Raw genomic sequence first — 15,959 nt, 5'->3', positions numbered from 1 at the left:
CATTGCAGCAATATGTCCTGCCTCCTTAAAGGTCATTAAAATCTAATGCATGTTTTTGTTTGAATCACCAAAGGTTCAAAAGTTCACCAATCCACAATAACAAAAAGAAAAGTGTTCACGTCCATGAGAAAAGTTCACTGGCACCGTGATAAAAGGGAATCATTAATTTACTTATTGTATTAGCGTCAGCCGGCCGGGATGCGTGTCTGCTGGCTAATTTGTCCAGACTTTTTTTATTTTCTTTCTGCACAGCAACCAAAAGCATGCAGCTATCTACTTGTGCCTCAAATGCCAAAAATACCAGACAATTCCTCTGGGATGATAACAGCAAAAGACTCAGCTCCAGAGGCTGGAGACAAAAACCCACTGAGGAGGAAGCTAAAACTCCACATACACAGTAGATCTCAATGTTTATCATGAAGGCAGGGAGACGGAGTGAATACATCATGATTTATACCTTCATAATAAGTGATTAGCTCATACCGGGATGAATAGTGCAGTTGTTGGGGACTATTTTCAGCTGCGGATTAATACAGTTTTGGTACTCTATTGAGTATTTCTCTATGTGTATGTGGGCTTGAGTCAAATAAACTCCAATTTGTTCAGGAACATTGTCAGCCAGAGCAACGGTGTGGCTCACTGATATGTTTTTAAAGGGATGCTTGCTGAACCAGCTTTATATATGTTATATCATAATAGTGTGTGTAGTATGTGTCAATGAACTATGGTAAACCTCCCTCTATCCTACAAGCGCCCAGATCTCCCTTCTCATCTCCCAGTGAAAATTGTGCTGGCTTTTGGGCTGTTGCTCTGATGTACTTCCTGTTTTTTGAATGCCCGCCACCACCACAAACACAAAGAGTACAGAAGTGAACTGAGAGGGGCGCCGGTGGCTTAGTGGTAGAGCAGGCGCCCCATGTACAAGGCTGTTGCCGCAGCGGCCCGGGTTCGACTCCAGCCTGTGGCCCTTTGCTGCATGTCTCTCTCTCTCTCCCCCTTTCACACTTGTCTGTCCTATCAATTAAAGGCTAAAAATGCCCCAAAAAATATCTTAAAAAAAAGAAGTGAACTGAGAAAGACAGCCACCTTTGTCTCTCAAACTCAGACTAGACTCAGATCAAACTGTAAAACTAGACAGTGCTGGTTAAATACAAACCAGTTTCTGTTACTGTACTGTCTATTTCCCACCTAAAAATGTTTTCAGAAAGATATCTTATTGCACTGTTTAGCTGTAATATGAGAATCTGCAAAGCCCTCAGGAAAAGTGCCAGGCTTTGAAGCCAATTTTACATAGTGGCCAAATATGGAAGAACAACTTCCAGGTCCGTCACCTGATGCCATTGGGTCCAAGACTTTTTCCCATAGACTTAAAACTTAACTTAAACTTATTGGGAAAGACAGGTCTGCAAATCAGCTGATTATTTTGACCATATCAACCCCTGTGAAATGACTCGTTTCACTATTGTGATTTGATCCATTTGGTTCAATAACATTTATAAAGTCTAAAAGAGCCACAAGATTAAATGCTGATTCATGGCTGGCCGCTCAACAAAAATAAAACAGTAGCACGTTGTTTTCAATTGATGCCTTGGTGAAATGTTTCAGTCATCTCCATGGTAACCAGAGCCCCCTGTGTTTTTATATGGTCCAAGTCTGTTTGTGTTGCATATAGTAAAGAGTAATCTGCACAGACAGCTGTTTATAATCACACAAATCCTGCTGTATTTAAAGGGATAGTGCACCCAAAAATGAAAATTCAGCCATTATCTACTCACCCATATGCCGATGGAGGCCCTGGTGAAGTTTTAGAGTCCTAACATCCCTTGCAGAGGTCGTCGAGGGGAGCGGCTAGCACACCTAATGGCTGACGGCGCCCCAGACTAACATCCAAGAACACAAAATTGAATCAACAAAGTATCTCCATACTGCTCATCCGTAGTGATCCAAGTGTGCTACAGCCCCGACATAAAAAGTTGTTTCGAAAAACGTCATATGAACTCTGTTTTTAGCCTCACTGTAGCCTGTAGCTCTGACTGCTTCTCTGTGCTCCGCATTCATGTGTGGATTCCATTTTGTGTTCTTGGATGTTAGTCTGGGGCGCCGTCTGCCATTAGGTGTGCTAGCAGCTCCCCCCGCTGATCTCCACAAGGGATATGAGGATTCTAAAACTTCACCAGGGCCACCCTCTGCATATGGGTGAGTAGATAATGGCTGAATTTTCATTTTTGGGTGCACTATCCCTTTAAGTTTTTAACTTATTAACTATTTTTTATTGATTGATCAGCTTCTGTGAGTGGCAGATTCCCTTCACTTGTTTCGGTGGGCTGAAAAATAAAATTACTCAGTGAATACAAACACTGTTGATCACTATCTTATCTTATCTCCCGTGACACTGACGTGAAAACTACTGTAGTTCAGAAAATGTCTGCTGTCAGTCAGCCTGGTGAAGTCAGTTTGGCCAGTCGTTTTCTTCTCAGCTCCCAAGGAGCTGCTGCCGACAGATGGCTGCTTCTGTGGACAGCAATGCTGAATACAGGTTGGAGTCAGTGTGGATTTAAAACGTCTTTGTCCGTGGTTTCTATAGTAACACTTGCAAACACACTGCGCGACAAAATATGACACTGTCAGCGACATAAAGAAAATTCTCCAAGTGCATGACATGAAAGTAAAGTGTCGCACAACATCTATTTCTGTTTAAAATCCATCATTTCTGTCGAACGACTCTCATCAACAGTGTTGTGACTGTTCCAGTAAATTAGATTTTTTATATTTTTATGAGTGCTGAAGTGAAAGTAGCCACCTCGGCCAGCGAAGTTAGCTGCTCGGCCTTAGATGGAAAAAACTCAGATCCAACTGTAATACTAGGCAGTGCTGATCAAATATGAACCAAGACTGTGTTACTGTGTTGCGTATTGATCATCTAAAATGTCTTCCGAAACATATTTTAAGTTATTATTTATCTGTTCAATGAGCTCATTTGTTACCGGTCAGCCACCATGTTGTTTCTCGGACAAGCAACCTGCATTGCGGGAGCATTTATTGGTCTAGTGTGGTACATTCTGGTAGTTGTACTTGTTTTCTTCTTCTTGAGTGAAAGCAAATGCCAGAGTCCTTTTTCTCTGTTTTTTTCTGGTCATGAAGCACCAATTTCAAAAGTATTTTTGTCTTTCTGCTGCACAGACAGCCCAGTTTGTGAGAGGACCATCCTTTCAGCAGTGAAAAGCTCCTTTAACAGTTCTGGACAACAAGAGCTCTGTGACTCTGGCTACACAGACAAAAACTTGTTAGTAAGATCAATTCACCAGTCGTATCCTTTAAGTAAACAATAACTTCACTGGTTAATCATTTGAGCTTTCCAGAGTGAATATTCTCATGTCTGTTTCATTAATGAATCATTGTGCATTTGCATCTGACATCACTTGGCTCCCATCACTGCATCACCACAAACATCCAAATTTAATATAAGCTTGTGAACTCCCAGAAATGATCTAATCAAGAGGCTTAATAATGTAAGCTGTAAAATATTCAAAACTGTTTGCACAATATAGAGTTCATATAAGATGACTTAAACCAGTGCACAGGGTGATTGATAAAGATTATACCACTGAGATACAGAACAGTTTATAACATAAATAGTGCTGTCATTTCTAATATTTTCCCACACTGGATGATGTGTTGATCAGCTCCTCAGGCTCATAAATCATGATTATGTTGCTAACTTGACATCACTATTTAAATCTTGAAGGCTATATCTCCCTGTTTTGTGGGCTGACTACCAGAATACTTACTTTACTTACTTTCCTCAGTAAATAACTGGAATTATTACAGACTTCTTACTGCACAACATATGTTCTTTGACCCGCCTGCTCTTTGGACATCTGTCATGATAAGGCTTTGTTTGTCTTTAGTGATGAATATACAAAAGTCTAAATCAATCTTGAACAAAGCCACAGACACATTTTTTGCACATGGACACATTTAAGTTCCTTATTCAATGGTTAGGAAGATCAGACACTTGAATTGTGTTTTAAACCTATTTCAAGGATAGGCATCAATCTCAACATATCTACAGTTGCTATGGTAACGCTTTCCTTCTCATACATTATCATTATGTTATTTGATAAGCCCCATACTGCTGCTCTTACTGTTTGTTTGTCAAAGATTTACTTGACCTTAAATGTATTAATATCGAGTAACTGATGGGCTTACAAGACACCAGACAACAACTTAGATGATCACATGATCAATCATAATGTACAGAAGCAAATCAGGTCAACGCCATCCCGATTATGTCATATTAACACATAAATCAACTTTAAGTGGTGTGAAGAGTTATATCTAATTCTGCCTGGTATCATGCACCATGTCTAGCTGTCATCTAGAAATCATAGGACTGTAGTTACATAAATAACTCTCATTTGGGATTATAAATTCACGGGATATGTAGCTAAAGACTGACAGAAGTTGCATCTCTGGATTTGTTGAAGCTAAATTAAGATGTTTGTTCATTAATAATGCTGTTGATGATCATTATCAATCGCAGTGAGCTGCTAAACCTATAGTTGTCAACACTTTGACAGGCAGCGGCCAAATAAATGGGAAGTGATAAGATTCTGAAAAATTTAATTTTCTCTAGGTACTCCAGCTTCCTCCCACAGTCCAAATGCATGCAGGTTAATTGGTGACTCTAAATTGTCCGTAGGTGTGAATGTGAGTGTGAATGGTTGTCTGTCTTTATGTGTCAGCCCTGTGATAGTCTGGTGACCTGTCCAGGGTGTACCCTGCCTCTCGCCCAATGTCAGCTGGGATGGGCTCCAGCCCCGGGTGACCCCTAACAGGATAACCTGTTATGTAAAATAATGAATGAATGAATGAAGTTATGTACATAATGCTAAGTTACACAGGTAAGATTTAGGCAAATAAAGTTACGCAGATTAGGTTTAGGAAAGGAAACATGCTGGTGATGTACCTTAAAATAACTCAAAGTTCACTTGGTTTCATATGAGACACAAACACCGGACTCCTGGGGAAAAGTCCTACTTTAGGATACTACTTCATACTACCTCCTTCTTTACTCCTGTTAGCACATTTGTCACATGATTGCAGCCTTCAAGATTACGTTATAAACAAATTCTGGTGCATTACTTCGTATGAACAGTGCATGAGAACAGCATGAACTTCATATTTAGACACTGAACCTGGAAAAAGCATGCAAACGAAATAGAGTACTGTCAGAAAGTGTGCAGGATTGTACTCATCAATTCAAATATAAATTCTATATATTTTTTTGGATAATTGGATATCAAAAGTTTCATTTTAACCCAAATAATCCATCTGAAAGTGGAAAATTAGCATGTTTACATTATGTTGGATGCTGAGATGTCACACGTGTCATTTGCTTACTGTGCTGCATTGACAAACAATAATCATTTGTTTTTAATTATACCACTGGTAATTTAACCACCGTAATTTTGATGGGACAATTTTATCTTTTTCATGAGAGTGCACTTTAACTCCATTTGGGCGGCAGTGAAGAGGAAAAATAAAAGACATAATCAGGTTGCAACCTCAAACTTGTGAATATACTTTGTAAATGAAGTCGCTGTATTAATCTTTCAGTAAATTATAGAGGCTGTGAGTGTTTTATCATACTGTAAATGCAGAAGCATGACAGTGAGCTCTGTGTGGTTGGTAGTGGCAGTGTCAGTCAGGAAGGACCAGTGGTCTGGTGGGCCTGACAGACATTGTTTAACAGTGATGTCACCACTTCCCGTCAGAGCTCCGGGTAGGGTGGAGAGGGTGGAGAGGGTGGAGGGGAGGGAGAGGAGGGAAGGTGGGAGGTTGGCGGGCGGGAAAACACACAGATCAGCAAATCTGTGTGACAAAGAGCAAAAGAGCTGGTCCACAGCCTGTTGGCATTCAGCTCAATCATACACCCTCGATCTTTGCATCACCGTTAAACATGGCTGAACTCTGTGGTAAAATATCAAAACAAATAGGCAGGTTTAGTCATATTTGATCTGAAGAGGACAGAAAGAACCCCCTGTCTTGTCCCAACAAGGGGAGGGAGAGCAGTCATTATTTAAATTGCTTGATGGTTTGAACATGTGTATCTCTAAGGTGTCCTTCAAACAAATCATACGTGTCATTTGACCACGTCCAAAGAATAAATTACTGGCACCTGTTCTGAATGGCCTCACTTACAGAGCCTCTTCCTGGCAGCACTTCCTCCCTGATTTCTCTGTAAGAGCTCTGTGGGCCAGATTCACATGTATTTGCGTCTACGTGTGAGCACCTGATTTACTACGACAGCAGCTCATTACACAGTCAGCTCCTGAAGTGACCCTGGACCCGACCTCGACACACACTCAGAAAGGCAAGGAGAGGCCAGTAAGCAGTGGAATTTCTCTGAGGTCATCAGGTGCTCATTTCACCAAATTTGCGTCATTAGAAAAACAGTCCTCTTGCTTTCATTTTGCTATTCATTTTCAGACTGACATCGCTGTGGCCTAATTGCCTGATCTCACAGCAGTCTCTTTCTTTTCTTTTTAACATAGATTTTTAATTATTTTTGTCGTTACAACTGACCCCCTCCACCCCCAAACAAATGAGCAAGTTATTCACCTAGGAGCTAGAGAGATGATTCTAGTCTACTCCATATCTCCCCCACCTTACAGAGTTCTGTCGGTGAGCATCTGTCGCCCAGTCAGTGTGGTGTGTCCAACACCATTGCCCCTCGTTGGCACCCGCTTTTGGCTAAATCAGCATGTTAAGTCATTGTTGGCAACAGCAAAGCCCATCCGTGAATGAAATCACTCTGATTGGCAGTTCAGCTCAGTGCATGAGACAAGAAACGGAAGTGAGGACAGTAAACAACAACGCCAATTTAACATGCTTAATCAGCTAAAAACAGGTGCCAACAAGGGGCAACGGTGCGGGACACGCTGCATTGACTAGGGCAACAGATGCTCACTGATGACCCAACATTGACCAACAGCTGACCATCAGCTTGGTGTGTCAGAGTTATTTCCTCTTAGACAGGCGCAGAACATACATGCAGGTTGGCTGTAGTCCTTGCAGTGTGTTCATGTGCAACTTTCTGGCTGACGCACAGCAACATTAGGCAATGCAACAGGGGGCCTACATTGCCGTAGTTCTCTGAAGTCGGTTGGGCCCTGATCACACAGAAAGCGTTTTAGCCATGAGAGGCGCCTTTTTGTTACTGTATTCAATGAGAATGAAGCTTTTTGCCCATGGTTTTTGCTTTGCAACACGCCTCATGTTTCTGCGCTCTAGGTGCCTGCCGTTTTTGCCAGAGAGCTTTGAACTTCTTGAGTTGAAAAAACATCAAGTCAAAGCAGAAAAACACCCCACCTCATCTCTTCTTTCGTCATCTTTTTTCCCATTGTTGATTTGAGAGTAGTAGTAGTTTGGGGTCTCATGTACCCACACAAATCTCTGTTTCCCTGTGCCCAGCAAAGTATTTACTGACAGCCTCTCACTCAAAACCAGAGCTACAATAAGTACCCTCTGCCTCTACATTTAATGAACTAGATACTAATTACTGTGAAATAACTAAAAATGAATAAATAAACAGTACATTGATTACACGGGAAGGTTAGAATAGGGAGGTGAGTCCGTGGTTGCGTGGCAACAATAAAAAGGCGCAGCAAGCCTTTTTTACCATGAGTGGTATTAAATTAAATTCAAAAAAGGCAGCACAGCGCGCCTTGCATTTTGCAACCTGCAAAACACTGCAACATATCACTGTGTGATCAGGGCCTTTAAACAGACCATCATCCCCCTTCAATCAAGCAGTTAGTCTTTCCACTGTGTGACTGAGGGAGGTTTGTCACTTATCCACTGCTTTAAAATATCCCTCCTAGCCACGAGTAGGAGCTTGTCACAAAGTTTGAAGTCAGATTTACCCAGGGACAGTGTTTCAGAGGGCAAGTTCAGACCGAAGAGGCCTGGATCTTTGGTTATTTTTAGTGGGAAAATCTTGCTCAATTCCTGTGCAATACTACTTCAGAATTTTGAGATGTTGCATTCTCACACATTGTGAATGTGGCATCTGTGCAATATTTTGTATCGAGTTTCTCTCATCAATTACAGAAGAAAGTGGTTTGGGCAGAGGCTACTGCTTCTTGCCAGTCATCCTCAGTATATTCTTTACCAAGATCAGGCTCCTATTTGCAGCAATAATGCAGTAGGAAGCATTAAACACATTCATGGGAAACAAAAAGTAAGATGTGATGTGTGATCAGATGTGTTTGATAAAAATCTGTTTTTAGTTTTAAAGGCCTGCATCTCCTTGACTTTCTCTCTGGCTCCTTCTCATCAGCTGGTTTTCAAAGCAGAGAATTTTCCATTCGAAACTGACTGTCGCAAAGTGCACGACCTTTGAAATCCCAGTGGTTTGTATTGCAACTGCTGCACAGCAATCTCCTTTGGAATAAATAATGTTCTATCTTATCTTATTGAATACATAATCAAACTCGGTTTATATGTTTATTATTTGCACAATTCTCCCTTGAATGCATGTGCAATAAGGAGAGAGGCACCACATGCGTCTGGGGCAGAATATCACAAAAATAGGCACAACAACATGTCCAAATGGGGACAGAGCACACTTTCATAAGTCTCTCCATGAAAGCATTCATGGAGCTGCTCTCAGTTGTTCACACGAAATGTCACAGAAGTGGTTGTGTGAAGATGAATCAAAAAAAGAGTTTGGGAGAGAAATTGAAATCCGGCCTCCTTTCGCACCCGCACAGAGGAGATTAATCGCCAGGCGAGGCAGCACGGTTGTGAGATTGTATGTTTCTGCATGTTACAAAAATGTGTCTATAAACTCTGATGGATAACACAGAGATTGTTTGATAATTCTACTGCTTGCTTTTGTTTTGATAAACCTGTTGGCCGGTCTGATTGTCTCACTGATTCTGTTTGTTGTACCTATTTTTAGCCGTGTTCCTGATTTCCACAATTACTTTGGTAAGGACAATGTTGACAGAACTGATAAAAGCAATGGTCAGAGCTGCTAAAACGAAACCCAAGTTGTAATAAAGTAAGTTTCCCTTAAAAGGCCTAAAAGCCGACTGCTTCTACCCAGCCTCCAGGGAACTGTGAGCCTGAAGTTACTTCCACTAGTAAAAGTTTTTGGAGCCAAACAATCCCTCTGCAGTGATCTACAGAAAAGAGGGTGGTTTCAGTCCATCCCTCGAGGCTAGGCAGACAGGAGAACATGTGCCATGCTGGGGGTTGTCACATCCAGACAGTAAAATACCACAAATGTAAGGAGGACCCTAGCAGGCTGCTCAAACTGAATTCTTCTCACTGAGAAACCCTTGAACAACATCCAAGAAGTGACCTAACCACTGCTGGAGTTGGCACAAATGTTGCCGGGCAACTGAACCTTTTTTTGTAGTACAGGCTTCAGCAGTGGTGTGAAGTAACTATTAAGTACTGCACTCAAGTACCATTTGGAGGTACTTATACTTTACTTGAGTATTTCCGTTTTATGCTACTGAATGCATCTACTCCACTACATCTCAGAGGGAAATATAGTATTTTTGGATGTAGGTACTCAATTTATTAAATATTATGATATATATAACACAATAACTGTTGAAAGGCATAACTGTGCCCACCAATTCGAATACTGTAGTACTTCAAATACATTTTGCTGTTAATGCTTTAGCACTTTTACTTAAAGATACAGTTGGTAACTTTAATCAAAATAACTTCCTGTGATATTTGCTGAAACTGTGACTGTATTCTGAAAGACATACAATCCGAATGCTACAAAAGTTGATGTGTAAAATGTAAATAAAAACAGAATGCAGTGATTTGAAAAACTTGTTTGACCCATATTTAGACAAGATATTTGATGTTTATACTGATAGGTATTGGTTTTCTGTAAATATATACACTCATTCTGAATTTGATGCCTGCAACACGTTCCAATAAAGTTCAGACAGGAGCATTTACCACCGTGTGATGTCACCTTTTCTTTTTAAAAACACTCAGTAAACATTTGGGAACTGAGGACACCCACTGTTGAAGTTTTTAAAGTGAAATTTTTTCCCATTCTTGTTTGATATACGACTTCATTGTCTAAACAGTCCAAGGTCTCCATTGTCATATTTTGTGCTTTATAATGCGCAACATGTTCAGTAGGAGACAGGTTTGGACTGCAGGCAGGTCAGTCTAGTACCTGCACTCTTTTACTACGAAGCCACACTGTTGGAACACGAGCACAATGTGTCTCATTGTCTTGCTGGAATAAGCAGTGATGTCCCTGAAAAAAACGTTGTCTGGATGGCAGCATATGTTCCTCCAGAAGCTCTATGTGCCTTTCAACATTCATGGTGCCTTCATAGATGTGAGAGTTACCCACGATGCCATGGGATAGATGCTGGCTTTGAACTTTGTGCTGGTAATGATCTGGATGGTTCTTTTCCTCTTTAATCCAGAGGACACGACATCCATGATTTCCAAAAACCGTCTTAACTTGAATTCGTAGATGCAGCGATGAACTGTGTTTACTGGCAGTGGTTTTCCAAAGTGTTTTCAAATCCATGTAGTAATGTCCTTTATACAATGTCCACTTGTTTTACGTCTGGAACCTCTCGGCTACAGTGGGAAGACTTAGCTCATATTCCAGAGTTACTTCTTATCCTGAAGCCTCCTTAAGGAATCTGATCCCATTTGATTCAGCGGTGGGAACCTCTTGCGACCCCTTTGCTGACATTGACCCCAGCAGAATTCGAACCCTGGACCTTCCGCGTGGAAGACGATTGCTCTATCCAATACACTAGGGAGGCCCCTACTGTCCTTTATACAATCACGTTTGTTTTAATGCAGTGACACCAGAGGGGTCAAAGGATATGGATATTTACATTTTACACAGCGTCACAACTTTTCTGGATTTGGGGTTGAACATGAGACAAATAATCAGTAAAAAGGGTCATGTCCCACCTCCTCTTCCTACAGCCTCTAGTGGCATTTTCTGGAGTCGGCCACAGAGCACCAACAACTGAGCTGAGGAGTCTGTAACGCAGCTGTCAATCATGTCAGTCACTGCTTGTTAAAAACTCAATTATGAATCATGAATCTGTTATTTTATTGCTTATATCTCACCTGAAATGTTTTCAGAAACATATTTTAGTGTACTGTTTAGCTGTAAAATGAGAATGTTTGTGACCAAGCCGCCATGTTGAAAACAATCAAGCCAAAATGAAGTATCCTTGTTCATCCTTATTACTGTGGGATAATTCATTCATTCATCTTCTAACCGCTTCATCCTCTTGAGGGTCGGGGGGGGGGGCTGGAGCCTATCCCAGCTACATCGGGCGAGAGGCAGGGTACACCCTGGATAGGTCGCCAGACTATCGCAGGGCTGACACATAGAGACAAACAACCATTCACGCTCACATTCACACCTACGGACAATTTAGAGTCTCCAATTAACCTAGTCCCCAAATCTGCATGTCTTTGGACTGTGGGAGGAAGCCGGAGTGCCCGGAGAGAACCCACGCTGACACGGGGAGAACATGCAAACTCCGCACAGAAGGGCTCCCACGCCCGGGATCGAACCGGCAACCCTCTTGCTGTGAGGCGAGAGTGCTAACTGTGGGATAATGATTTCAAAAATATTCCCCACTCCGAAAATAAATTCCACTTCTTATGATAATGCATTTTTGTTACAGGCTTATTTTATGGAGTCGTAGAAGAGCCATAATAATTTTTTTAAAAATCCATAAAATAATAAAAATAAATAAATACATGTGGAAATATGAAGAGAAATAAATAAAAGAATAAATAAATAAATAATAAAAAAATAACTAAATATATAAGAATAATTACAAGTGTTTTCATTTATTTTTACGTTAATTTTTTATCTATTTCTGTACATATTTATTTATAATGTGTTTAAAAATATGTTTATTGATTTGTTTGCATATAACTTTATTTTTATGCATATTTTTATTTATTTATTTTTATATAATGTAATTTCTTTATTTTTTCCTTTTTTTTCTCCTTATTGTCTTTGGTTTTTCCTTTTATTGTCCCTGTTTATCATTTAATTATTTTTATATTTCCACATTCTTTATTTACTTCTTTATTCTTTTATCTATTTCTCTTCATATTTGCAGTTTTTGTTTTATTCTTTTGCAGATTTCTTTTTCTTCATGGCACCCCTATGACTGCATACTTATTTTTTTTTCTCAGTTGGAAAATAAATAAATGTAACATTCACATGCCATGTCATAATAAATCTAGCAAATCTAACCTGAGCTGCACAGATATCTGTGAAATCCATTTCAGGGTAGATTTTCCCTTTAAGTCCATTCTACAGTGTGTGTCACGCTTTCCACTTCCACAGTCTGTTTTAACTGTATATGGTCTTTATGTGGAATTTGTGATGGAAACATGACAGAGAATCAAAACTACACAAAAAGAGGCCCAGTCTTGTTGAAAAAGCAGAGCAGCGGCTCGGTCCTCTCTGCAGGCTGAAGGTCAAGAAATCAAATGACTTTGTTTGACTTTCCGAGGCAGTCATGTGTGCCTTTGTTTTGGCATTTCCTCAGAGGAAACTCCTGATTACTGAGTGTAAAAATACACAAGTGACTTATGTGGGGTGGAATCTGAAAAGCTTAAAGTCAACCATTAACATTTTTTAAACAACTCACCTTGTACAATTCTTTCAGAAATGCTTCAGGTTGGTACCAATAAACTCTGGAGCTGCAAGACTTTATCAGGCACTTAAGTCATAAACAAGAACCAGGTGATAAATGGTGCAAAATAAATGTTTTCTTATAACAACCTGTGTTTTCTGTGACCATATGGACCATTTCATTGCTATTCTGTTGCTAGGGCAACAACTTTGGTCCCTGTTTACTTCCTGTCAGCTTCTGCATTAACATACACTCAAAGAGGAAATACAAAGGGACCCATTTAGAATGTTTATGTTGTCCGGTTTGAAACAGTCTATAGTCAATATGTATTGACATGCACAGCTTCATATGACTTTTAACTTTGTGTACAATGCTGTAGACAGTTGCAAAGAGTCAATGAGACTCGATTAACCCTGTTGACAATCACAGACAACATCATGTGACTGTGAAACATATGGAGGTATCTGCTGAACTCCCATGGGACCCTCTGTGCAACGGTTTCATTATATAAATACTCAAGTACATGTTTACACAGAGATGTTTCAATCCACCTTTATTCAAGCCAGACATCAAGGAAATTGTCTCAGACTTGGGCTGTGCACTTGTCCTGGAGATATGAACAGAAAAATGTGCAGGAACCTCTAATAAAAGGTTGGTCTTTTAGGGGCCACAAGTAAACAATGAATCACTCCAGTAAAATGCCCCCTGCTGGCTGGGAAGGCAGCTTGTCACCAAGGGGGGAAAGAGAAAAAAAAAACCGAGCCCCTTTCTGTTCATTTTTGGTGTGAATAGCAGAAACCCTGTTCACGAACTCCGTCGAAAAATCTGTAAATTTACACTTTACCTATGTTTTCCAGAAAAACATAGAAGTTAGAAGATAATACAAGCACTCTCAGAAATCGTTAAAGTCTTGTATTGAGTTCGGCTTACATCCAGCAGAACATGCACCAACTTAACTTTAAAATAATATCCCCCAAAAATCCCAGAGGCCGTGGTCTGCCACCACAATGCGACATGAAAAGGGCAAGCTAAATTGAAAAAACTAACACTTTTTAGACAGCTAGGGATTTTTTGGTTGATCATTTTACTGCCGAATATACCAGAACACCGAACCTAATGATAATATTGTATGCTATATTATTCTGGTTATATGTGTTGTCAAACAAGTGCGATAATCTTACAATTGGCCATTTTTTCAATAAAGTTCGGCGTGATGCGGTTAGTTGTCTTTCCATTGTCAAACCGATTCTGAAACCCGTATGAACTTGATAAATTGAGAGCAAATGTGCTGTATTCAAAGAGCAAAGACCAAAAATAAGGAAGTCTGAGGAAAAAGGGCATTTAGCCTACCTGTCAGTGAGAGTTGACTGTGTGCCACTCATTGGGACTTCCCTTATGAGTTTCCGACGACTTCACCCAAATCACATTTTCATGATAGCGTCTGTCTTAATTTAATAAAACGGCTCCTTTATTTCGTCTCCTCGGTGTCCGTCCATATCCAGAAACGTCGACGACTTGTTATTTCCAGCATTCAGAGTTTAGACCCCGTTATTCTGATGGGAGTGCTGGCTGGACAATCCCAGGGGAGAGCGAAGGATAAAGTTAAAGTCATGTAGTTGTTCCCCAAAATCCACAGAGTTGCAAGAAATAAAGAAATGTGTTACTTTTTTTTCTTTGGGGTGTGAATGTGTTTCATTAGACAGCCGCTGTCTGCATCAGCACAGACATCTGGAAAACCGTCAACTCCTGCTCACAACTTGCTTTCAATGTTTCCCCAACTTTCTCAGTTCACCTCCAAGTCCAAGTTGAGCATATCTTTATTTTTCCTTGGGAAATATTTCCATGGTGATGACACCCCAGCCTATTCCTGATTATCCGGGGGAGAATTACGTCAAACTTTGGCTGTTAAATCCAAAATGAAGGTCCAGAGTCCACCGACGCTGAGTTTGTGTAGCATCCTCCTCCAGGTCTGCTCACTTTAATCCTCTCTAGATGTGGACGACTGACGGGAGTGTTTTTGCTCCACAATGTGATGCAAATGGAAAAAAAGGAAATGCTTTGTCCCCCCTCCCCAAAAGAGTCAAAAAGAGGAGAAAAACCCACCTTCCATCCTGTTGCGTTCAGGAGCTCCTCGTACTTCGCTAAACTGTCCGATTTAGAAGTCATGATGATGTTTTATTTGACTTTAACTCACAATTAAACCCTGATAGAAAGTAAATAAGCAGCATACATTTACTCAGTTACAAATGTAAGGTACTTGTACTCTACTTAAGTGTTTCCATTCATAGTTCATACTTCCACCCCACTATATTTCAGAGGCAAAGGCTGCACTTCGTACTCCAGTGCATTTATTCGTCATCTTTAGTTACTTTGCAGATTCGGATTACTAACAAAGTATTTTTATGGGATAAAACACCCAGTAGCTTATAAAGTAAACAAAATAAGCCCCATCTTTACCAGCCGCAACATTAAAGTGATTTACAAATTAATGCATCAATAATTTTAATCTTATATATTATTATTATAAAAATGGGACATTCCACGTGAGTACTTTGGCTTCTGGTATTTTAAGTGTATTTTGGTGCTAATACCTTTGCAATTTTACTTCAGTAAATTTCTGAATGCATGTATTTTGAAACTAATGATACTTTCTGTACATAAAGGATCTGAATACTTCCACCACAGCTCTGGACAGAGACTACATACAAAATATGGACTAGAACAGTGACAGTGTATAAAGAAAACATTAGTACTGAAAAACGCTTCACTGCAAAATAAAACACAAGCATTACAATGATTTTATCTGAATATTTTTTGCATTCTGATAGTTTTCCAATGACGATCTTCTCATGTTTTTCTTCATGCAACTCTTGAATCCTTTGAATCCTTGAATCCTGTCGTTGTTTTAGCCCCATAAAGCAACAGATTACCTTCACCTAATCAAAATATATACACATACGTGCAGTACGTATGGGTTGCAGCAGTACACCGGTTTCAAGGTATACCGTGATGTAAAAGCTGACAGTAATTGTACCTTGAACGTTCGCTTTTCTACGTTATTGGAAAAAAAGATGCAGCTGGACCCTGAATCTCCCCTTTACTTTAGTTATTTTCTAAGGGGAGACTTTGCCCTCATACTTCCATTAACAAAATGGTTTCAAGTTTAAATTATGGTAATAAAATGTATGTTCAACCAAAAATAATCCTTCTGTTTTCATTCCTTTAAAGATCATTCTGACTAATAATAATATAAATTCTATAATACCATGATACTGT

General features: G+C 40.0%; 1 protein-coding gene across 2 annotated transcripts in view; it reads right to left on the bottom strand.

Moving 5' to 3' along the window:
* Nucleotides 1-14,698, bottom strand: part of LOC125897806 (rho guanine nucleotide exchange factor 12-like) — a 52,783-nt gene extending 38,085 nt beyond the window's left edge. For both annotated transcript variants that reach the window (XM_049591241.1, XM_049591239.1), the window contains exon 1: nucleotides 14,034-14,698. In XM_049591241.1, coding sequence (XP_049447198.1) covers nucleotides 14,034-14,065 — 32 coding nt within the window. In that variant the 5' untranslated portion in view covers nucleotides 14,066-14,698. The remainder of the gene's footprint in view (nucleotides 1-14,033) is intronic.
* Nucleotides 14,699-15,959: the final 1,261 nt, after the last annotated feature.

The sequence above is a fragment of the Epinephelus fuscoguttatus genome, linkage group LG12 (assembly GCF_011397635.1).
Source record: "Epinephelus fuscoguttatus linkage group LG12, E.fuscoguttatus.final_Chr_v1".
In the NCBI taxonomy this organism is placed as follows: domain Eukaryota; kingdom Metazoa; phylum Chordata; class Actinopteri; order Perciformes; family Serranidae; genus Epinephelus; species Epinephelus fuscoguttatus.
This window is presented reverse-complemented; position numbering and strand designations above follow the sequence as displayed.